Source organism: Salvia splendens, chromosome 13 (assembly GCF_004379255.2).
Source record: "Salvia splendens isolate huo1 chromosome 13, SspV2, whole genome shotgun sequence".
Lineage (NCBI taxonomy): Eukaryota > Viridiplantae > Streptophyta > Magnoliopsida > Lamiales > Lamiaceae > Salvia > Salvia splendens.
In genome coordinates this window covers 14,324,143-14,346,267 of record NC_056044.1, presented here as the reverse complement: position 1 = coordinate 14,346,267, position 22,125 = coordinate 14,324,143, and the positions used below count along the sequence as shown (strand labels likewise).

General features: G+C 39.7%; 2 protein-coding genes, 2 long non-coding RNA genes and 2 pseudogenes across 8 annotated transcripts; 5 read left to right on the top strand and 1 right to left on the bottom strand.

Moving 5' to 3' along the window:
- The first annotated feature begins 4,142 nt into the window (after positions 1–4,142).
- Positions 4,143–5,469, top strand: LOC121762428 (annotated as a pseudogene).
- Positions 5,061–8,846, top strand: LOC121762429 (arginase 1, mitochondrial-like). 4 transcript variants are annotated; one of them, XM_042158306.1, is made up of 6 exons: positions 5,072–5,751; positions 6,036–6,203; positions 6,597–6,756; positions 7,207–7,340; positions 7,441–7,650; positions 7,813–8,846. In XM_042158306.1, exons 2-6 carry the CDS (start codon positions 6,063–6,065, stop codon positions 8,044–8,046), a joined length of 879 nt encoding a protein of 292 aa, XP_042014240.1. In that variant the 5' UTR covers positions 5,072–5,751; positions 6,036–6,062; the 3' UTR covers positions 8,047–8,846. The 4 variants fall into 4 exon arrangements, with proteins under 4 accessions (XP_042014242.1, XP_042014240.1, XP_042014239.1 ...); XM_042158307.1 differs by having other exon boundaries at positions 5,304–5,440; XM_042158308.1 differs by having other exon boundaries at positions 5,061–6,203; positions 7,258–7,340.
- A 20-nt stretch (positions 8,847–8,866) lies between these two features.
- Positions 8,867–11,172, bottom strand: LOC121762425 (protein NRT1/ PTR FAMILY 7.3-like). Its single transcript, XM_042158303.1, has 4 exons — positions 11,052–11,172; positions 10,621–10,838; positions 9,979–10,544; positions 8,867–9,910 (listed from the first exon to the last, which is right to left on the bottom strand). The coding sequence occupies exons 1-4, from the start codon at positions 11,170–11,172 to the stop codon at positions 9,055–9,057; spliced, it is 1,761 nt and encodes a 586-aa protein (XP_042014237.1). The 3' UTR covers positions 8,867–9,054.
- Positions 10,714–12,176, top strand: LOC121762435. 2 transcript variants are annotated; one of them, XR_006042213.1, is made up of 4 exons: positions 10,714–10,855; positions 11,009–11,211; positions 11,738–11,821; positions 11,928–12,176. It is a non-coding gene; the product is annotated as an uncharacterized LOC121762435 (long non-coding RNA). The 2 variants fall into 2 exon arrangements; XR_006042212.1 differs by having other exon boundaries at positions 11,738–12,176.
- Positions 12,177–16,117: 3,941 nt separating this feature from the next.
- Positions 16,118–16,708, top strand: LOC121762436. Its single transcript, XR_006042214.1, has 2 exons — positions 16,118–16,237; positions 16,353–16,708. It is a non-coding gene; the product is annotated as an uncharacterized LOC121762436 (long non-coding RNA).
- A 1,699-nt stretch (positions 16,709–18,407) lies between these two features.
- Positions 18,408–21,903, top strand: LOC121762424 (annotated as a pseudogene).
- The last annotated feature ends 222 nt before the right edge of the window (positions 21,904–22,125 follow it).

The window sequence follows — 22,125 nt, the reverse complement described above, 5'->3', positions numbered from 1 at the left end:
AAAGTAAGAGAGAGGTAATGAGAAAAAATAATAAAAGTATTGTTAGCGGAGAATGGGTCCCACCTCATTAGAAAAAGAGAGTTTCTAAAATCGGAAAGTGTATACTCTTGTGGGACGGACTAAAAAGGAAAGAGTGCATATTCTTGTGGGACGGATGGAGTAGTAAATTTTTTCATTTCCATTTCATTTCATTTCAAATGAATGAATCGGGCCCAACACACTAGATGAGCTAAGGCCCAAGAAGTTGCCATATATTTTACTGGGCTTTACTTTGAGGGTGGTGGGCTTGAATGCTAATGAATCGGGCTCTATCAATTCGACAAAGATCCATAATAGTCAAAAGATTCCCAACGAATACAGATCACTTAAAAAAGGTCACGAGGGAAACATGAGTAAACAACAATATAAAGATGAAAAAATCAACAAATTTGACTCCGTGATAAGAGCATCTCCAGTAAGACTGGACGTCAAATAGCCCTCACATAGCCTTCACACTGCCACATTGTAACACCCGTACCTTAAGTTTGAAATTTACTTTTATGTAACGGAATAATTGATAAAATTATTTCGAAATGCTATGCTTCTCGATAAATGTGATATGGGAAAAATTTTGGTTTATGGGTTTGATGGGAAAAGGAATGTGTTTTCTTTTTAAAAATGAACGTTGGGAGACACGTTTAAAGTCTCGTTGAAAGGTCGATGATGAAATTGCTATTCTTTAGCAAGACGAATGAATTAAATGGAAAGAAATATATGTTTTATGGATAACGACGCGCGTAAAGCAAGGAACGGTTGAATGAATATTATATTTGGAACAACACCAAATATAAATTATGTACGATTTCTCGTACTTTAATTTTTTTGGTTATGAAGAACGAGATAACAAAATTTAATAAGGGACCGTGAATTTTAATTGATGAAGGAAAATACGAAAAATATATAAATGTATGAATTTATTTTGGACTTTCCAAAAATAAATTTGAAGTCCAATTAAATATGAAATAACTTGAATTTTAATAACTCTTTAAATCCATTCTAGCTTGGGCTTGTAATTTAATTGTTGATTTTAGCCCAATTGGAAATTAAATCATGGGAGCCCAAGTATGGATTTATTTTAGCTAAGCCCAAATTAATTCTTCTTCCCCCCACCACGTCCGACGGTTCTTTCTTTCCCCCCCCATGATGTTCACGGTTTTCACCTCCCCACTTCCCCATCAATATCTACACCCCAAAAGCCACCCCCACCTTCATAGTACACAACAAAAAAAAAAGAGAGAGAGAGAGGCGGCGAGAGGAAGTGCCGAGGAGAAGGAGGAAGCTTTGAGCCATCCATCTTGTGTTTTCTTCCATCTTTTTCAATCTTCTTGGAGGTATAATCCATTCCTATCATAAAGCATGTGTTGTTTTAAGCTTTACATGCATATAGCTTTGATTATCCTCCATAACCAATTCAAGTAAGAAACCAACTAAGAATCAACCGAACGATCGCCGCGCGTAACCGAAACTTAGAAAGAACTTAGCTTTATGTTCATAACACGTGTTGCGAGCCTTTGCGGAGTGTTTCCGGGCGGGTTCGGAGTGGTTCGGAGGGGGAGAAGCCGCCGCCGGCGACGGGCAGCGGCGGACAGCCGCGCTCGACGTTCTCGGTGCGGATGACGGCGGCCGGTGACGCGACGGTGAGGCAGCAACCCCGGCGTGGCGAGGCAGCAGCCCCAGCCGCACGGCAGCGGCGACGTGGACTCTCCTCCGCGGCAGCAGCTCCCGCCGGCGAGCAGCGAAGACAGCAGCTTCCTCGGCGGCTCCAGCCGCGACGGTGGCAAGCCGGAGGGAGAACGACGACGACGGCAGTGGTGGCAGTCGGCTGCTGTGTGATTGCCGAGAGAGAGAGAGAGGACGACGGGGAGAGAGAAAGAGGGAAGAGAGAGAGAGTGTGTTGGAGAGGGAGATGATTTTGGGCCAACATTTTATTAAGTTTGGGCCATGTACTTCTTTTAATTTGATGGGATTCCTAATTAAATTTTTGGAGGAATAAGGTGGGCTAAGCTTAATCTTATGGGCCGGAAATTAAAATTTAATCGGAAAAAATATTTAATTAATTTCCGGAAGACTTTTTAAAGAATGAACAATTTACCTAAGTATGAAATGATACCTTTTTTTTCAATGGTAAATAATTATGAAAATTTAAAGTATACGCTTGAATAATTTTTAGAAATTATTTTCGACGTTATGGAAAATACGAGGAGCCAACGAAGGAAAGAACGAGCGTAAGCGGCCGACCGGCTTCGGACGCGACGACTTGGGCGGCGGCCGAATAACCGAAAATGCACGGAAATCGAGAAAGAGAATTAAAAAATTTGAATTAGAGTGCATGCATTCCAATTATCGTCGTTACCGAGAATTGATATGAATTTTATGTATTTTCCGAGAAGGTGGTCCGCACGCACTCTAATAGTCGGAACGAGGAATTCTTACGGAAATCATAAGCTTTTGAGGTGGGCTTTATTCTTTAGCGTTTATTTTAAATCAATATGTTTACGGTGTTATAAGGATGTTTCTATAAGTATGTCATGTCGTGTTTATGTTTTGAAACTGCCTATCTGTTTGTCTACTAGAATAAAACTCTACTAGACTTTGATAGTTAACGAATTCAGGTCTAACTAGGGTCTACGCCCTACTTAGACTAGTGCACTGATGGGGATCGTGAGCCGTCCCCTAGGTCGGCCGGTCCAGTGATCGAGATTGTGGCCACAGTCTCGTTTCACATGATGGTTCAGATATGGTATATGATGGAGGATGATGTTGGTCCGCGCGGACACTTTTTAAGGAAATGAACTTTAGTGTCTCTCGGCCTTTTTAAAGTAAAACCCGGGATTCACACGATGATGGCTTGACATATCTTAACGGTGAATGTTTTTGGGCATGAGTTCACTGGGTGCACCAAGTACTCAGCCCCTGCATATGTTTTCCCTATGTGCAGGTTGAGCGGGGTCGGGAAGCGGAGGATGTTGAGCGATGATCCAAGAACGTATTAAATCACTGTTCCGGTTACTATTATGTCTTCATACATAGTAGTAGCTAAACTCTCAAAATTGCTTCCGCTACTCAATGTTTTCAGAATTTCTGTTATTTTCTTTGAACTGTTGAACTCTGTTACTTCCTTTATGGTTGAACTCTGTTATCTTTCATTATGAGACTTGGGTTTTGAAACGTTGATCGATTTAAATGGAATTACCTCTTTGATTGTTAAGTTGTATTGCCTTGAATTGATTACCCCTTCTTCCCCGCTTCTTAGTTCCCCCACTAGTCACTATTTTTCCCGTGCTTCCTATCCTTAGGAAGTGCGGTCGTGACACACATCATCAGCACTACAATTCTCCTGCCACATCAGCTTGCCACATCAACTGGACATCAAATAGCCCTCACATAGCCTTCACACTACATATCCACATCACTAATAACAATTATATAATTTAATTTACAATCGTATCAACATACGGAATTTAATTTACGAGACAAATATATTTAAATTGAATAATACTATTAAAATTTCAAAAAGTACAATAATTTAAAAAAAATACATTTAAAAAAATTACATTTAAAAAAATTACATAAATTTACATAAAAACTAACGCCTTGCAATCCTCCGCGCCCACAACTCTTCAACTAAATGACGTTCAAAGCGCGTATATATAGTGTTTTCAAAAGAAAAAAAAATAAAATAAAATCTGACGCCGATCCGGGACCCACAATGGCACCGTGAGGATCGGCGTCGGAACCGGCGTCATCGCGCGAATCGGCATGGCCACGCCGATTTTGACGCCGATTTCGCCGACGCCGGTTCCAATGGTTCGGCGTCAGAACCGGCGTCGGCGAAAAATCGGCGTCGCGATTTTGACGCCGGCATTGGAGATGCTCTAAAAAGAGCAAAACAATTTAGCGAAAAATAAAATGCCTTGCTTCTCCACCACCTTTGCTCTTCTTCTAATCATTGCTGCCGCTGCAAAATCTGGACCGATCCAGAAACATGTGGAGGCGGTGGAAGCCACGAGAGAAGGCATGCGCCAAGCAATCGCTTGGGCTAATGGCTTCAAATTTGTTACCGGGCCGGGCTTCCATCCCGGGCCCGCCTCGACTGTGCGGTTATGTACGAAGATGCGGAGTCGAGGCTGGCCAGGTTGGTCTCCTGTGAGAGGGAGGAGTGGAGCCGTGACGACGCCGTCACATGGCTGAGTGCCGCCTTGGCTGCCCACAACGCTTGTTTGGATGGGCTGGGAGATATGAGGGTTTCCTTTGAAGCCCATAATTTGACTGAGGTGATTAGGGAGGCTTTGGGCTTATACCGGGCCGAGACTGCTAATCCAATGGGAAAACGTAAGGGTAAGGCAGTGTTGCAGAGAAAGCCCGGCCCGGTACAGGGAAGAGGGAGTTTAGCGGCGTGGAATGCGGCAACCTCGAATGCGGACTATGTGGTGGCCCAAGATGGGTCCGGGAATTATAAAACAATTAACGAGGCCGTGGCCGCGATATCTCGATCGGGCTGAAACCGGCAAGAGCGAGTGATAGTACACGTAAAATCAGGCGTGTATAGAGAAAATGTAGAAATTGGAAGAAAATTGACGAACCTCATGTTCGTTGGCGATGGCATCGACAAAATAATCGTCACCGAAAATCAAAATGTACAAGACGGCGCCGGGGTTGGATCCCCTGTTGTGGCTCCAAGCACAGCAGGGGATGCTGCCACAAACAGTCATTTTTTAAAATAAAAAAATTATTATTTTATATATTATTTTAATATTATAATTTATTATTAAAAAATTAATTGTGTGAGGCAGCATCCCCTGCTGTGCTCGGAGCCACAGCAGGGGATCCAACCTCGACGGCGCCACCACTTTCAGTTCTGCCACATTCGGTATATTTTTAAAATTTTATTTAAAAACATATTTTTAGTTATTTGGATTATTGATAGTACTATGATTTTTGTAACTTTATTTACTTACTATGCTACTACATGTTGAGTTTACGTATTTATACTTAGGTGTCTCGGGGGATGGTTTTTGGGCCCGGGACATGACGTTTGAGAACACGGCCAGGCCCGGGAAGCACCAGGCCGTGGCGCTGAGGGTGGGGTCGGACCGGTCGGTTTTCTACCGGTGCAGCTTCAAGGGCTACCAAGACACGCTCTACACCCTCTCGCTCCGGCAGTTCTATCGGAGCTGCCACGTGTACGGCACAGTGGACTTCATATTCGGCGACGCGGTGGCGGTGCTGGAGGACTGCGACATCCTCGTGCGTCGGCCGATGGACCACCAGTCCAACTTCATCACGGCGCACCGGGATCTCGGTCGTCGGCTGCCGCGTGCGGGCGGCGCCGGATCTCCGAGGCGCGGAGGGGAGGTTCGAGACCTTTCTGGGGCGCCTTGGAAGAAATTCTCAACTAAAAGTTGGGTAGAATCGATGAGATTATTTTAATTTGTATTGGCTTGATGATTACGTGTTGAGATAATCCACTACTCTCACTCTCGGCATTTTTGGATTATAAAAATAAAGCCGCTGCATGTCATTTCTGCTCCTTAATCATTCTCGCATCACCGCCAAAAAGGTGGTACCAGAAACCTCTCCCCTTCACTCACAACACACACTGATCTGCCGCCATTTCTCGCCCTCGATCGATTCAATTTCTATCTGTCGATCCTGGATTTTACGATTTCTGTGTTTAATTCACTCCATTGGGTGTCTAATTCTGGTACTAAGGTTTGTTTTGGGTTTTGATTTGACCTCGCTTTTTAAGTAGAATTTGATTGCTTTAATATGTGTGTTTTGTGATGGTTGAAGTGAATAAATAAAGCTAGAGCGATTAAAGGAATCGCATATGTGGAATTAGAGTTACTGATTCGTGTAAAAGGTTGCATTCATCTGAGGCACTCTAATGTTTTAGCTGTACTCTTCGGGTGGATTACTCTCCGATTTGAAGGATCTTAGTAAAAATATTTGAACTGAGCATATTTTTTATGTTATGTGGTTGTTTGTTTGGACAGAAATTGTGAAATCCATTACCTGGAAAGATGAAAAACGTTGGAAGGATGGGAATCCATTACCTGCAGAGGCTGAATGCCGAAAATGTTCCAAAGGACTTGATAGAGAAAGCCCAGGTTCGTGTTATTGAGGCATCCCTGACACTCATCCGCGAGAGGGCGAAGCTCAAGGTATATTCTGATTACCTAACATATATTTATCCATCTTCAATAACCTCATGGATTAATGTCTGGTCTTTCGTAGTTGGAATTCATTGCATTCCTGTCAATGGTGTATAAATGTTCATGTTTATGCTACTTGGTCTCTGAATATGATGGTGAACTTGGAACATCATGATAAATTACGATAAGATTGTTTCTGTGATTTCTGAATTGTAGTTCCTTGTGGGATACTTCTATTTGGTTATCCGTTACCTTGAGGTATCCAAAAGCAATATCTGGATTGATTTTCTGGGGAATAAATTTTAGAATGGTGTCTGGGAGAAGTTAAACTACATGGCCTAAATTTCCCAAATTGTTGTATCTACAGCATCTTCACCTAGTTTTAGTTTATGTTTGCAACAGGGGGAACTTCTACAAGCTTTGGGAGGTGTGGCGGCTTCAGCATCTCTTCTCGGAGTTCCCTTAGGACACAACTCTTCCTTTCTCCAGGGTCCTGCATTTGCACCACCACGTATAAGAGAAGCCATTTGGTGTGGGAGCACAAATTCCACCACAGAAGAAGGTAGTGCGTATCCATCTCTAGTCATACCATTTTGGTTGGGCATGAGCATATCAATGTTGAATTTATTCAGGGATCAAGAATTTGTTTTTCGTGTATCAGGAATCTATTGAGCAATAAATTGGATTTGTTAAAGAGATGTAAATTTATTTACTTCTTGATTTCATTTATCGTTATAATTTGCTTGAGAAAAATGCTCTTCTTGATTGATGATTGTGATTATTTATGAGACTCTTTAACATTCTTTATCATAACTTTTTAGACTTTAAGGTTGGTTTATTCACAATGAGTCATGAAGATAATTAAGTAGTCCTAATAGTTAATTTAGCTATTTCACTGGCATACATGAACCATACACTTGTGTTACTTTATTCTTACAATAATATGATCTCTTTTTTTCTCTGCCCCCCTTCCTATATCTGAATTTGTTTCATGAGGAATCTGGTTATGCAGGTAAAGATCTTAATGATCCAAGGGTCCTGACAGATGTTGGTGATGTTCCAGTTCAGGAGTTACGAGATTGTGGAGTTGATGATGATAGATTGATGAATATAATAAGTGAATCTGTGAAGTTAGTGATGGAAGAAGTAAGCTCCCCTTTCCAAAGATATCTTTTTTTGTAGGGATTATCTTTCAAATTTTCCTCATACATGACTCCTTTTCCTTTTTTTTTTCTGCACTTTTTAGGACCCATTGCGGCCTTTGGTGCTAGGAGGTGATCACTCTATTTCATTTCCTTCTGTGAGAGCCGTATCTGAGAAGCTTGGAGGGCCTGTTGATATTCTTCACCTGGATGCTCATCCTGATATTTATGATGCTTTCGAGGGGAATAAATATTCTCACGCATCTTCTTTTGCTAGAATCATGGAGGGTGGTTATGCTCGGCGATTGTTGCAGGTGACCTAAGATTTTGTCAGTGATGGTTGTTTATGTCCATTGATCCAAAATTTCACCGGAGAGCCATGCAAAATTATGACAAAACCTAGTATGCTTTACTTTTCCCAACCAAATATAATCAGAAAAAGGGGTTGATTGAAATTCTTATAATGCTTGATGCAGGTTGGAATCAGATCAATTACAAAGGAGGGCCGGGAACAGGGGAAGCATTTTGGTGTAGAGCAATATGAAATGCGGACATTTTCAAGGGATCGGAACCTACTCGAGAATCTGGTCTATCTTTCTCCCCCCCCCCCTCCCACCCAACACCCACCTTACAGTCTTTTGTGTTACTCTGTTTTCCTCTCGCTGTCAATATCTCAAAATTTGAGGATTATCAATCTGAAACGAGTGTGAACAATAAATGAGTACATGTCAATCATTGTGTACAATATGCAGTTTTTCAATGTCTTTTGAACTTTTGAATTTATTTCTGAGGCTTGAGCTCTGATTACCATGTTAGGTATAGTACTACCAGTAATCAAGTTTTGATTATTAATCTGTCGCAAAAATGAGAGTTATAAACAATATCAAAGAATCAAATTTGTTCTTGCCAGCAATTGTGTATATTTCTGTCGATTTGGACTGTATGGATCCAGCATTTGCACCAGGAGTTTCTCACATTGAGCCAGGAGGCCTCTCTTTTCGGGATGTTCTCAACATTCTTCAAAACCTTAAAGGTGATGTGGTTGCTGCTGATGTTGTGGAGTTCAATCCACAGCGAGACACTGTTGATGGGATGACTGCGATGGTTGCTGCAAAGCTAGTACGAGAACTGACTGCAAGGATATCAAAATGACCGGGATATTGGATCAGCCTGAATAAGCACATCGTATGCGATGTTGGTTGTGGTGCTACAGCACTTGGCCAAAAAATTAGTTCTCCCGGTCAAGCCTGAACTATATCGAGGTGCATAGGCTCCATGGCTACATGGTCATGCCTTGTACTGACTGCGTCTTTTTAGACAGACTTTTAGTTGCGAAATGGAGAATAGAGTAACAGTTGAGACTTCCATTAAAATATATGTATGCACTGTTTGAATGCAACTGTTGATTTGTTGAACGTGGTAGTGTTTTGGATTATGATCGGATCTTTAGAATTGAAACATTGGTGATTTGTTTCCATGTTATTGAATTGAAACACTGATGATTTGTTTACATGATTTTACTTCATCATATTTTGAGTAACTGTGGTGTTAAGATTCTTGTTTATTTCCAGAAGCCTTACATTACATCCTCTATAGCATAGACTACACGTTTACCCTTCTACAGTTCTTGCTTTTCTTCATGTTTTCCTAGTGCAGATGCTACAGATAAAGGTAAGGTGAGTCGTCGTCTTCATCATGTCAAGGCAGAACAGCAGAGGTCAAGGCAGAGCAGCCGCCGCTTCCTTCCCTTCATGTCGTTTCTCTAGTTTGATGCACTTAAACCGGCTTGCGCAGGTGATGAACAGTGCGAGATTGAAAGTGATGAGAGCAGCTGACAAGAAGAAAAACCTGTCCATGTGGCCTTGGTTCAGATTTGGAGGTATCCAACCGGGTTTCCCATGCTTTGCTGTAGTTTTCATAACCACTGTCACAATTATGGTGCAGAGATAGCTACCTAGAGCTGATGAAGACATTGATAATCCCAGCCCCAAGCTCTTCAATCTGTCAGGGATCTGCGATGCGAAGAATTCCCATTGAGCGACGTAGATGAATGCTTCGGAAACTCCCACAAGCACATACTGTGGGATTTGCCAGAAAATACTGAGAGAACTCGTTTCGCCTTCGTCTGCATACTTGAGTCTCCATTGCTCGACCAGGCCTGCAATGATCATTGCAACAATTGATATCACCATCCCGATTCCCATCCTCTGCAGCTCACTTGGAGTCTTAAGCTTTCTCTTGGTCAGTCTGGTGTATAATGGTACAAGCAACCTCTCATAGCAGATGATGAAAGTTGAAGTGCTTATGATGTCGAAGGAAGTCATGCTGGCCGGGGGGACGTGGAAGCTGTTTATCGCCGTGTCCATGGATGCTCCCTGCTCCACAAAGAGAGAGAGGACCTGCACAAATACTACAGATGCTACTATTGTGCAGAACCATATTGGAAGCAATCTCAGCACACATTTCACTTCCTCAACTTGTGTTACTGTACAAAGATGCCATGGATTTGGAGTTTGCCCCTTGTTTAGAAATATCTCGTCCGATTCAGTCATAACCGCCGCCCTGTCAAGAAACCTGTTGCACTGCAAATATCAGTATTCCGATGTTCTCAATTCAGACGAACAGCTGTGATAGAGACTTACTTGAAATCATCGGTATGTGATATTCTCCGACCAAATTCCTTGTCATCCTTGTCTCGAACTTCATAGAGCCTATCTTCTCCATTTGAGGACACGCCGAGCTTTAACTTTCTTACAGATGCAGAGATCACCTGAGAGAATCTGGAGATGGGGTTACCAGAGGGCGGCTTCATGTGTATGTACCGAGACGTCCCACTCAGCAGGAAAGCCAAAGCCAACAAGCCACAAGAGGTTGAGATCCAAAAGGCCAGCACCCATCGCCCTAGATTTTCTATGTACACCAAAACTGTCTCGGCGATTAATGATCCAAGATTAAGAGCTACATAATAGTAGCTGAAGAATGCCGTTTTCGATTTGTTCTCCTCTGCATCTTCCTCGTCGAACTGATCTGCACCCAGTGTGGCCATTGCCGGTTCTATAGCCCCACTCCCCAAAGCTAGCAAGTATATAGATATGTAGAAGCAAGCAACTTTAGCTGGTGATGGTTGGTGGCATACATCTCCAATCTTTCCACAACCCTTTGGTTCAAGCATGAATTCTTGAGTTGACAGAGACAATGTCACTAATCCCTATCAAAGAAATGCCAGCTCAAAATCAGTAAAAAGAAAAGCTCATCCAAAGCAAAGAACAACGAGAGTGGCTTACAATGACTAAGACAGCTTGAAATACAACACAAGTTAGATATCTTCCCAAGTATGAGTCACTGAGAAAAGCCCCCAGCAGAGTGCAGATGTTGAGAGTTCCCATCCATGTACTGAATGTTTTCGCTGCATCCGCGTTCGTCTGCCTCAACACGGATTTGGAGAAAAGCACCATGTTTACTTCTGTTCCAGTAAACGCAAGAGCAGCAAGTCCTTCACTTACTGAAACAATAATGCTGGTCAGTCAAAAACACTTTGGTTTTTCGCGACAATATATCAAATAAAAATGGGATTATGTCGTTTTATATTCTGTAACAGCAATCAAGTTTGATTTGGATATAGAAAATGATGCCATCTTATCTATTGCTACATTGCTGTTTGCTGTCATTCAGGAAAATTAATATGGATTATATCAGAGTTGGTCAGTGAATGTACCAAGAACCAGTGATCCTGCTCTCCATCCACCTGTTCTGTCTCTTGCTCCTGGCTCCCCATACATGTCGACTGTCCCATCTTTCGTGCATTCATCGAGAAGCCCTGTCCCTCGTTCCTGCATGCCGTAGATCAAGCTTAATGAGATCTGAGTCTAGAGAAGGTAAAATCTCAACTCTAAAAGCATTCAAGTTTTTTTTCTGGATAAACTCACCATGACAGATGCTAGTCCTATATATTAAAAAACAGATAGTTACAATGACTCCAATGAACAGTTATTTAACTCGTGATTGGTCCAAGAAAATGACTAAACAATTCCGTGTAAAAAAGCTAGAAATAGTCACAAATATTACTGATGAAACAATATCATAACAAAGATTAAGATAAGGCCTTTTCCTAAGTATGCTAATCATTGAAAGCTAGAAGAAAGCCTCCATCTAGACTATTGTACTTTTATGATCACCTGCTGCATTATTAAATCACCACTAGGGGGCACATTAGGTCCACCTAGTTCATACTTAAATCTCCTTTTCAGCTTCAGCTTGATATACAAAAATTAAATAATTTTGACTACTTATATGTTCTTGACATGCCATCGATCTACTTATATTGGTTTCCACAAAACTTATAGCTATCCCACATTTTCCTCCGTCATTCATGATGATTGCTAATGATTCTTTTTAACACAGGCGCAGCTGTTAGAATAAGATACAAGGATGTTGAGTGGATTAGGGTCGGTCTCATGGGCTATTCATTTCGTGTTATTTTTTCGGGTTAGAAATTTTCGAACCACAACCCTTATTCATTTTACCACTCTTTCTATATTCAGGCTGAATTGACATTCCTATGTATTGTTTCTTGACGAACAACGACGTAAAGTATGTAGAGACAGAAAGGCGCGGCCTTTAGTTGTGTTGGTAAGGGAGTGAACAGGGAGTGCAAAATCTTCAATCATGGCTCTAACAGCTTCTTCAACAACATGCGAGAGATCAAAGATTTGTAAAGTGGAAAAAGAGATCGGCTCAAAAGAGATTTTCTCAATCATTGTGTTTTGTATTTATTAACGTGGAAAACATGGAAACGACAAACAAACAAACATGGCAATGAAATGAATTATACTCGAGAATATGTGAAGACAGAAGAAGAAATATTATGGCTGCTTGACAAACTGCATTTTTCATCATTCAAATTTTTAATTTGAAAAAGAAGAAAAGGAGGTAAAAGCATTATCTTTCGTCATAACTTAATTTCATTTATCAATTAGATTTTGCTTGCTTGCAAAATTGATTAAAACATAATGATGTTCGATCAATATGTTTCTTATCAATTCAATTATAATAACTTGATAACATAATTGTATCAAAATATTGAGATGCATATAGTTCTTATTTACATTTGAATAAGATGCACAACTATTAGTGTCTTTTTTCCCTCGCAAAAAGTATTCTACTTACCATTTTCCACTCTCTTACTTTTCTTCTTTTTTATTTCATATTTATCCACATTCAGCTAATAATATTCTAATATTTTTTTCTCTCATATCTTATTAATTTTACATAAAAACTCATGACGTACTACTAAGATACTGCGATGTGACGATGTGTTTTCCCTTTTTCTCTTTGGGGAAAACGACCAAATAACACTTTATGGGTTTGGTGATCTTTTCAAATGAACAATTAAAATCGTTTCTTTTTTATAATGTCGGCGTGATGGTAGTAGGTTCGGGTACAATGGCAAAGTCCTTAGCCAAGTTGTGGTATAAATTAGTGGTGAGCAAAAAAACCGAAAACCGAAAACCGAATATCCGAACCGAATCAAACCGAAATTTTAAAATTCGGTTCGGTTCGGTTTAAAAACTAAAAAAATTCGGTTTTTCGGTTCGGTTCGGGAGGGAAAAAAATGAAAAACCGAATTATATTTTAAATATAATACTATTATTTATATTTATTCTATTAATTTAATATATTATATCATATATATAATATATATTCTTTTAATATATTTTATATGATATGCATTATATATAGTCTATTAATTTTATATTATATATATTATAGTATGTTAGTATATATAAAATAAAATATTATATATAATAATGTATACTCCATATTTTTTCGGTTTTTAGGTTTTGTTCGGTTTTTGAAGTTCGGTTTTCAGTTTTTCGGTTTTTTAGTTCGGTTCGGTTTGGGCAGAAAACCGAACCGAAACCCGAATGCTCACCCTTAGTATAAATTAATGAGTACAAGCTATAGCATGCGTGGTTCATTGAACTATTTAATTAAATTCTATTTATTTCCCCCCTTTGCTTGTGTTGCTATTGATTTGTGGGAACCACAGTGCTTTCCTTGGTGTATTTGGTTGTTGTATTATTTTGGTAGCAACAGGCGTGGAATACTTTTACCTTTTATTGCATATATTTTAACATAGTATGTCTTGCATGAATCCATGATGACTGTGATTATGACACATCTTCATGTCTGAGTTTTCTTTAGCAGAGGCACTGAAATATTGCTGATTTTCTTTCTCATCCATGGTTTTTTGGAGCTTGAATGCTCTGTTGATAATGATACTCGATGTGAAGCTTGTTTTGAAGTAGAACACGTCATGAAACTGATAGGGACCTGATATTCTATTTTATTTCGGAAGGGAGCTGATATTCTATCCGTATATTTATTTAGTTTATTTATGTTTTAGTATTATTTAGTTATTATGATTTTATTTACTTTCCCTAGTAGTTAGGATTTGAATTAAATTAATATTTATCATTCTCTCCTACGGGTTCTCCTTCTTGGAGAAACCGATTTCTCTCTAATCTTTGTCAATTCCCGCCTCTTTCTCTCAAATACCTCTTTTGATAGGTGAAAGCCTATCAAATTGGTGCTTTCATTAGGTTCCCATCCTCCTACTGATTCATACCACCATGTCTGTCTTGCTGTCAAACTCTCCTCCAGACACTCCTCGGTTTTCTGGTGTTAACCCTGTGAGATGGATTTTGGATATTCAGGAATATTTTGATTACCACTTGTTCTCTGATGCTGACCGTCTGTTTTTTGTGAGGTTATTTTTTGACCATCCAGCATCCGTATGCCTCCACGAGTATCGACGCTCGAATCTTGATTGCTCATGGCAAGAATTTCTAGGTGTTGTTTATCGTAATTTTGATGAGGATGTCATTTATTTCGCCGAGACGAATAAACTTCTCAACAAAATATTGGACGCAGTTGCATATTTAGCAAAAAAAGAGGCCATGGCTAAAAAGGAGGCCATATCTGATTCTACTGTCGAGACTGTTGCAACAAACGACGATGAGACAACGACAAATGTCAGGTCTGATCCCATCATCAAAGAGATGGTAAAAATTGATGATGAATCGCCTCAAAAGCTGGATGAGCCAATGGTTTTGGTAGAAACCAAACTTCCTCCAAAATCCCATAGTCAAAAATCATTGTTGTCATCATTGGTTATGTCGTTGAAGTCCCGAAAGAGATCTCATGTCCAAAGACGGTTTCTCCATCACTCGTTGCGGGTCCCAAACGATACAATTTGGTTTGCAGACGAAGATCCAAATAAACACATCGACAACGAGATGGAAGATTATTTTTCTGACTTTTACCTTGAGGGCAAGTTGGTTTTTAATGGTGGGGGAGTTGATAGGGACCTGATATTCTATTTTATTCCGGAAGGGAGCTGATATTCTATCCGTATATTTATTTAGTTTATTTATGTTTTAGTATTATTTAGTTATTATGATTTTATTTACTTTCCCGAGTAGTTAGGATTTGATTTGCTTTGATTTACTTTCATAGGAGATCTTTTTGTACCACACGTATTATAAATATGTGTGGAGTCTTTCAATATTATTAAGCAAAATGAATTAAATTAATATTTATCATTCTCTCCCTACGGTTCTCCTTCTTGGAGAAACCGATTTCTCTCTAATCTCTGTCAATTCACGCCTCTTTCTCTCAACTACCTCTTTTGATAGGTGAAAAGCCTACCATAAACATAGTCATGTCATGTTGGTTTTGTGGGAGATGTTGTTCATGTCTTTTACTGATGTACTAACATGTTTGTTGCTATTCCAACAATCTATCCAACACTATCATAATAATGAGCTTATGTCAGCACTATTAATGGTCTGGTCATTCATGAAAGTAAAAGAAGTTTTGAAAGATTTATAAGGGAAAAAGAGTGTGAGAATGGGGGGAAAAGTAAGAAAGGATTAGCTGCAGCATATTGACTTAATTATGAGATCAACACATCATTTCTCATAGTCCATAGAGCTGTTTGATCATAGGTTTTTTAAGGATCAACTTGGTTGATGCCAAACATTCTCATGCAGATTATGATATTGATGGTTTAGTAGCAAAATAGAGAGTAGTAGTCATTTAAATAATAAAGTTTGGTCAAATCCAAGTCTATCCCATGAGCTTCGAAATCGGAATATTAAATCACGAAGTTTTAGTTTTTCTCAGTTGTCTCATCCATACACAAAATTTCATCTTTTAATGATATTCAAACAACGTGTTTCAATAAAATAAGAAGAGAAATGAGAAAATAAAGGAATACAAAGAAAAAAAATTCCAATTTCAAAGTTCATTGACAATCCATAATTTGACCAAACTCCGTGACATAAATACTACTCCCCCTTTTTGTCTCTTGGTTTAATATACAAAATAAATCACATGCTGAAAAAAATGAGGACATGATCAGGGGACTGAAGGAGCATATGTTGTTTACTGTTGTTTATTACTACTAGTAAATTTCATTCGGTAAAGAATTTTGTTATTAGGGAGTCTTGGTGATAAGTTTATTAATATAGTTTGAGTACATGTGAAAAATCTAAAAGTTGATACTCCATGAACTAAAATGATGTCTTCGAATAAATATTGTAGAGCATCTTAAACATATAGTATTTCCCATTTCAATATTTTTGTAAAATTATACAAATATTGGGCTGAATTTACTGGGCCGCAGCCAATTATTGCAGCCCGTCTGCAGTTGATAGGCCCGTCACCAAAATTGGGCAAAAACGAAGCGCGCGAAACCACATCAGAAACACACGCACAACACACACTGATTCTTCAAATGGACGTTTCGAGTCTCCCAATTTCTCCATCGCACTGGGGAAAGTTGATATCGGCCGGCTACTCTTCTCTATCCTCTCTCTCCTCCCCGTTTAGCCCTAGGTTTTCGCGATTATACTGTGTTATTTTTTACTAGAATTTCCGTTTCAGTGATGCTTTCTGAGTGCTTGTCTGTTGTCACTAACTTCAACTGTATTATATGTATGTAATTGAACAGATTTGAAGATTTCGGAAAATGAGGCGGTGGAGATTTTGAAAGTAGCATCTGGAAGGAGTGGGCAACACAAAATTGAGAGCGGAAGTCGTGCTATTGTGAATGGTAAAATTAGTTTCCAGGCTGAATTACTGAATTGGCTTGTTTTATTTTTTTTTTCCGTGAATTATATAGCTTTTCTTTGATATTAGTGGAAGATTCATTTTCTTGTTCTGCTAATTCAAGGCTGACATATTTGCATTTTTGCGTTATGATCATTTGTGAGTAATGTTGGTTTAAGCTCAATGTCAGTTCATTCATATCACACTTGTGAAGTACTAATATAGAATAAGAGAAGGAACAATATTCCTTTTGGATTTTCTCTTTCTGTTTTCTTTTCTTGGTGCAACATAAATAACTGCTTGAGAGTTATATTCCGTTTGAGATGCAGAATGTTGTATTCCTGTTTTCCTTCTCCACTCCTTGAGAAGTCAGCCATAGCATTATTGTTGCTTAATTATCTATAAGTTTTCACATTTATTCTGTATAGGAGCACAGACGGCATGGGATATGCTGCATGATTCCAAATGCACACTGAATAATATCATTTTAGGTACTTGAAGTTGCATAATATCATTTTAGGTACTTAAACTATAAGAAAATATCATATTTAGTACTAGATAAAGAAAATATCAAATTCAGTACCTATATATGAAAGTCCCAAAATGCCATTCATGCCTTGGGGGCATTTTGGGTGTAAAATTGTGATGAATAGTGAAAAGGTACCATAAATGTGATTACACCTTAGTTCAGGGACTACTCACGATATTTTTAAAGTTCAGCGATCATTGGTGTGCAAAAGGCATAGTTCAGGGACTATTTACGTAGTTCACTCAGTAAGATTTCCTTTTTTTGAGATGCAATGTGCAAGTGTTTCAATACTTCAATAAGTGCGGTGAAGTATACAGGATATGCCGCAAAACAGCGGTCTATTTCACCATGCTATCATTATTTATTTCTGATATATTATTATTCATGCCTAAGAATCTACGAGATTACTATAGCTTATCCTATAGTTGACTTCTAATTAGAATCGTGATAACAAACAGAGATTTTGATGTAATTTGATAGCTTGATTAAAATTATCAAAAAGTGATTTGCTATATAAAATAAATTTATTTTATATTGAGGAAATCTATACCTTTTGCAGTTGGATGTGCTGAACTATTATAACCATTATTTTAGATTAATCATGTAAAATAATTATATTATTTATAAAATATAAAAATAAATAGAAGTATACCATTCCATGGATTTTATTGCTGTTTAAAGCTATAGGAGGAGTACTATTTTTAACTAAAGCGCACACTAAATTCGATCCAGTATTTCAAGATTGGTTGAAGGGTAATCATCATTTAAAAATTAATCCCTTTAAAAATTCAAAGATTAATGCCTCGTTAAAGTAATACTACTAGTAATTTATATTAATTCTAACCATACAAAGCATAAAGAGATCTTTACTTCATGCTTATAATATTCTTCCTCCCTTTTTTTGTATTTTTTTGGAGAACATGATTTATATTATTGTTTTATTTTAGAAATTTGTACCTATTAATTAGAGAACAAATATACTCCGTATCATTTTTTTATACTAGTATTGTAAGCTAAAAATCTGTAACTCCTTTCCTTACAAACCAATATGCAATATTTCCCCATTTGCACATGTAAACATTCACTACATGACAAATTCTCCTATACAGTTATATAGCTCATGAAATTAATTAGGAGTATTCCCTATGTTTTAATGTAAATAAATTATTCTTACTGGTGCTTAGCTATAAACATAGGTTGTGCTGATAAATCATAATTGTACTGTCTAAATTCCTCTCAGCGTACAAATAATTACTCGCACTTAATTTAAATAAAACCATGCTACTACTAAAATAAAATCGATCTCAATAATAGTATTATATAAATAAAATTAAAATATGTGATAGACGTGAAATATCATACAACAATAATCAAAGATTTTAGCAAATTTCTTATCCAGCAACCCAAAAAACCATTGAAAACTCCCCCACACCTCATATTTCTCCATTTATCTATCTTCACCAATCCTCTCTCACTCATTTCGACAAACACAAAGCAAGCAGCACTGAGCCATGGCTTCCTCCTCCTCTCTCACTCTCTCTCAAGCCATCCCCCGCCATGGCTCCTCCCACCAGCTCCACCCCGCCTCCATCCCCTCCTTCTCCGGCCTCAAATCCATCTCCTCCTCCTCCGCCGCCGTGGTCCGCCACCGGTGATCGCCTCCGCCGCTGTGGAGACCCTCGAAAAGACCACCGAGACCGAGCTCGTGGAGAAGTCCGTCAACACCATCCGGTTCCTCTCAATCGACGCCGTGGAGAAGGCCAATTCCGGCCACCCCGGTTTGCCGATGGGATGCGCTCCGATGGGCCACATATTGTACGATGAGGTGATGAGGTACAACCCCAAGAACCCTTACTTGTTCAACCGCGACCGCTTCGTTCTCTCCGCGGCCACGGATGCATGCTGCAGTACGCCCTTCTTCACCTCGCCGGTTACGATTCCGTCCAGGTCGAATCTCTTTTCCTGTGATTACTCTGTGTATTCCATTTACCACTCGTTTTGATCACCAAATGCTTGATTTTCTATCTGTTTTCTGTTGTTGGAATTCTAGTTCTTTTGGTTTGAAGATGTGATTCTGAATTATGGATCTGAGCGTCTGGAAAAATTGAGATAATTTCGAGTTGTTTCTCGAGGTCAACCGACTGTTATTTTGATTTACTATTGTGGGTCAATGATGAATTAGTTTTGGATTGTTTAAGAATGCTTGTTCTTATTCCCTTTTGGTGTATGAAGCTAATCATTTAAATTGCCAAAGGTTGTTATGTTTGATACTTATTTCATTAGTTTCATGAGCATTTGTGTATTCTTATGCACGTTTCAGGAAGACGATTTGAAGAATTTCAGGCAATGGGAAAGCAGGACACCTGGTCACCCTGAGAACTTTGAGACACCCGGTGTTGAAGTCACCACTGGTTCGTACCCAAATACATGAATTTCTTCTCATATGATAGCAGACAACTGAACTTTGTTCTGTGAATCTGACTGCTGTTTTCTTACAAATATGTGCAGGGCCACTTGGTCAAGGTATTGCCAATGCTGTTGGTCTGGCACTTGCAGAGAAGCACTTGGCTGCGCGATACAACAAGCCGGATAACAAGATAGTTGATCACTACACGTAATGAGCTAGTTTCTTCTCATCTTTTTATGTGGTTCTTTGGTCGAGGATTATATCCCTTATTGATAATTTTTCGATTTGGATTGAACTCAGATATGTTATCCTTGGTGATGGGTGTCAAATGGAGGGTATGTCGAATGAAGCCGCCTCCCTTGCTGGTCTGGGCTTGGGAAGTTGATTGCTTTCTATGACAACAATCACATCTCTATTGATGGTGACACTGAGATTGCTTTCACTGAGAGCGTTGACACTCGCTTTGAGGGTCTTGGCTGGCATATAATCTGGGTGAAGAATGGTAACACCGGATATGATGAAATCCGTGCTGCCATCAAGGAAGCCAAGACTGTGACGGACAAACCCACTCTGATTAAGGTAAGATATTTTTCAATGGGGTGGTGAAAGTGGCGATTAGAAATATCCATGTAGCATTCTTTATTCATAAAAGAGTTATTAATGTTGACTCTTTTTTTTGTTCGAGAAGGTTACCACAACCATTGGCTTTGGCTCCCCCAACAAAGCCAATTCGTACAGTGTTCATGGAAGTGCATTGGGTGCTAAGGAAGTCGAGGCCACAAGACAGAATCTCGGATGGCCATATGAGCCTTTCCATGTGCCCGAAGATGTGAAAAGGTAAGGATGTGTCGCCTTAATTCTCAGGTTGAGGCTTATTATGTATCTTGGCAGATGAACGCCTAGTTACTTTTAATATTCTTTGTATCAGTCATTGGAGCCGACACACTCACGAAGGAGCTGCTTTTGAAGCTGAATGGAATGCCATGTTTGCCGAATATGAGAAGAAGTACCCAGAGGAATCAGCTGAGCTGAAATCTATCATCACCGGTGCCTTACCAGCTGGCTGGGAGAAGGCTCTTCCTGTAAGTTATATTTACCAATATTATTGCTATTAATTGGTAATTAAGTTATTGAGAAGATCAAGTGTTCCATTTTGAATAGATAGGCTGATAGCAGCATCAGTACTCTTTAAGAGTAGTGAGGCAAACCCTGCTCTTTGCTAGCAAGTATATATTTTTCCTTGTTGATTTGACGTTTAGACACTGCTTGTTTCAGACATACACTCCCGAGAGCCCAGCTGATGCCACAAGAAATCTGTCTCAGACAAATCTCAATGCTCTTGCAAAGGTTCTCCCTGGTCTGATTGGTGGCAGTGCTGATCTCGCCTCGTCCAACATGACCCTTCTTAAAATGTTCGGAGACTTCCAGAAGAACACACCAGAAGAACCCGTAACGTGAGGTTTGGTGTCCGTGAACATGGTATGGGAGCCATCTGCAACGGAATTGCCCTTCACAGCCCGGGTTTCATCCCCTACTGTGCAACTTTCTTTGTGTTCACTGATTACATGAGAGCATCCATGAGGATCTCTGCCTTGTCTGAAGCTGGAGTCATCTACGTCATGACCCACGATTCTATCGGGCTGGGAGAAGATGGACCCACCCATCAGCCAATCGAGCATTTGGCTAGCTTCCGTGCCATGCCCAACATTCTGATGTTCCGTCCAGCTGATGGGAACGAGACAGCAGGAGCCTACAAGGTGGCCGTTCTCAACAGGAAGAGACCCTCTGTTCTGGCCCTTTCTCGCCAGAAGCTCCCCCAGCTCCCAGGCACCTCAATTGAGGGAGTGGAAAAGGGAGGGTACACCATCTCAGACAACTCGTCTGGCAACAAGCCCGATGTCATTCTGATTGGAACCGGCTCAGAGCTGGAAATCGCAGCCGAGGCTGCTGATGAGCTCAGAAAGGAAGGCAAGGCAGTGAGAGTCGTCTCCTTCGTTTCTTGGGAGCTCTTTGACGAGCAATCTGCTGAGTACAAGGAAAGCGTGCTGCCTGCCGCAGTGACTGCTAGGGTTAGCATTGAGGCTGGATCAACTTTCGGGTGGGGCAAGATTGTTGGCTCCAGTGGAAAGTCCATTGGAATTGATTGGTTTGGGGCTAGTGCACCTGCTGGGAAGATATACAAGGAGTTCGGCATCACAGCAGAAGCTGTTGTAGCCGCAGCCAAAGAGTTGATCTAAGCTTTTTTCTTTCCATTCGGATGTCATTTGTGGTTTGATTGAAGCACATAAAGAGAAAAAGGGGCTCGATTTGGAGCAGCAGAGCTGAGAATTCCTAATAAAGAATACACTATTCTCTTGTTTTCGGTTTTTGTTCCATCAAGCTTGAGCTTTTGTAGTCTAAAATGTGATCGAGTTATATATATTGGGCAGAAGAATCTCTTGAATATGTAAACACGAACATCTTCCTGATTTTGTACCTTATTGTTTATCAGCAATCAAAAGGCTCTTGTTCCCCAAACCAGTAAAACCATCACCATTTTATTATCACCTCTTAATTTGATGGATATAAAATAATGGATTGAAGCCATTGAATTCATAGAAAGTGACTGGTTGTATCCTATCTACTGAGGAAAAATGAGGCCATAAATGGTGATGACATCAAGTATTGTGTGGTAGATCAAATATAAGTGGTGTGACTATCCACATTGTCTCAATTTTGGCTTTTCATATTAGTGATCAA

Excerpts from the sequence above, each read along its gene's own strand:
- LOC121762425 (XM_042158303.1), bottom strand. The coding sequence starts at position 11,172 with ATGCAGGAACGAGGGACAGGGCTTCTCGATGAATGCACGAAAGATGGG. Across the intron at positions 10,545-10,620 it reads TTCAAGCTGTCTTAGTCATT|GGATTAGTGACATTGTCTCT; the intron begins GTAAGCCACTCT and ends TTTCTTTGATAG. Across the intron at positions 9,911-9,978 it reads TCACATACCGATGATTTCAA|GTTTCTTGACAGGGCGGCGG; the intron begins GTAAGTCTCTAT and ends GCAGTGCAACAG.
- LOC121762429 (XM_042158306.1), top strand. The coding sequence starts at position 6,063 with ATGAAAAACGTTGGAAGGATGGGAATCCATTACCTGCAGAGGCTGAAT. Across the intron at positions 6,204-6,596 it reads GCGAGAGGGCGAAGCTCAAG|GGGGAACTTCTACAAGCTTT; the intron begins GTATATTCTGAT and ends TGTTTGCAACAG. Across the intron at positions 7,651-7,812 it reads ATGCTCGGCGATTGTTGCAG|GTTGGAATCAGATCAATTAC; the intron begins GTGACCTAAGAT and ends TGCTTGATGCAG.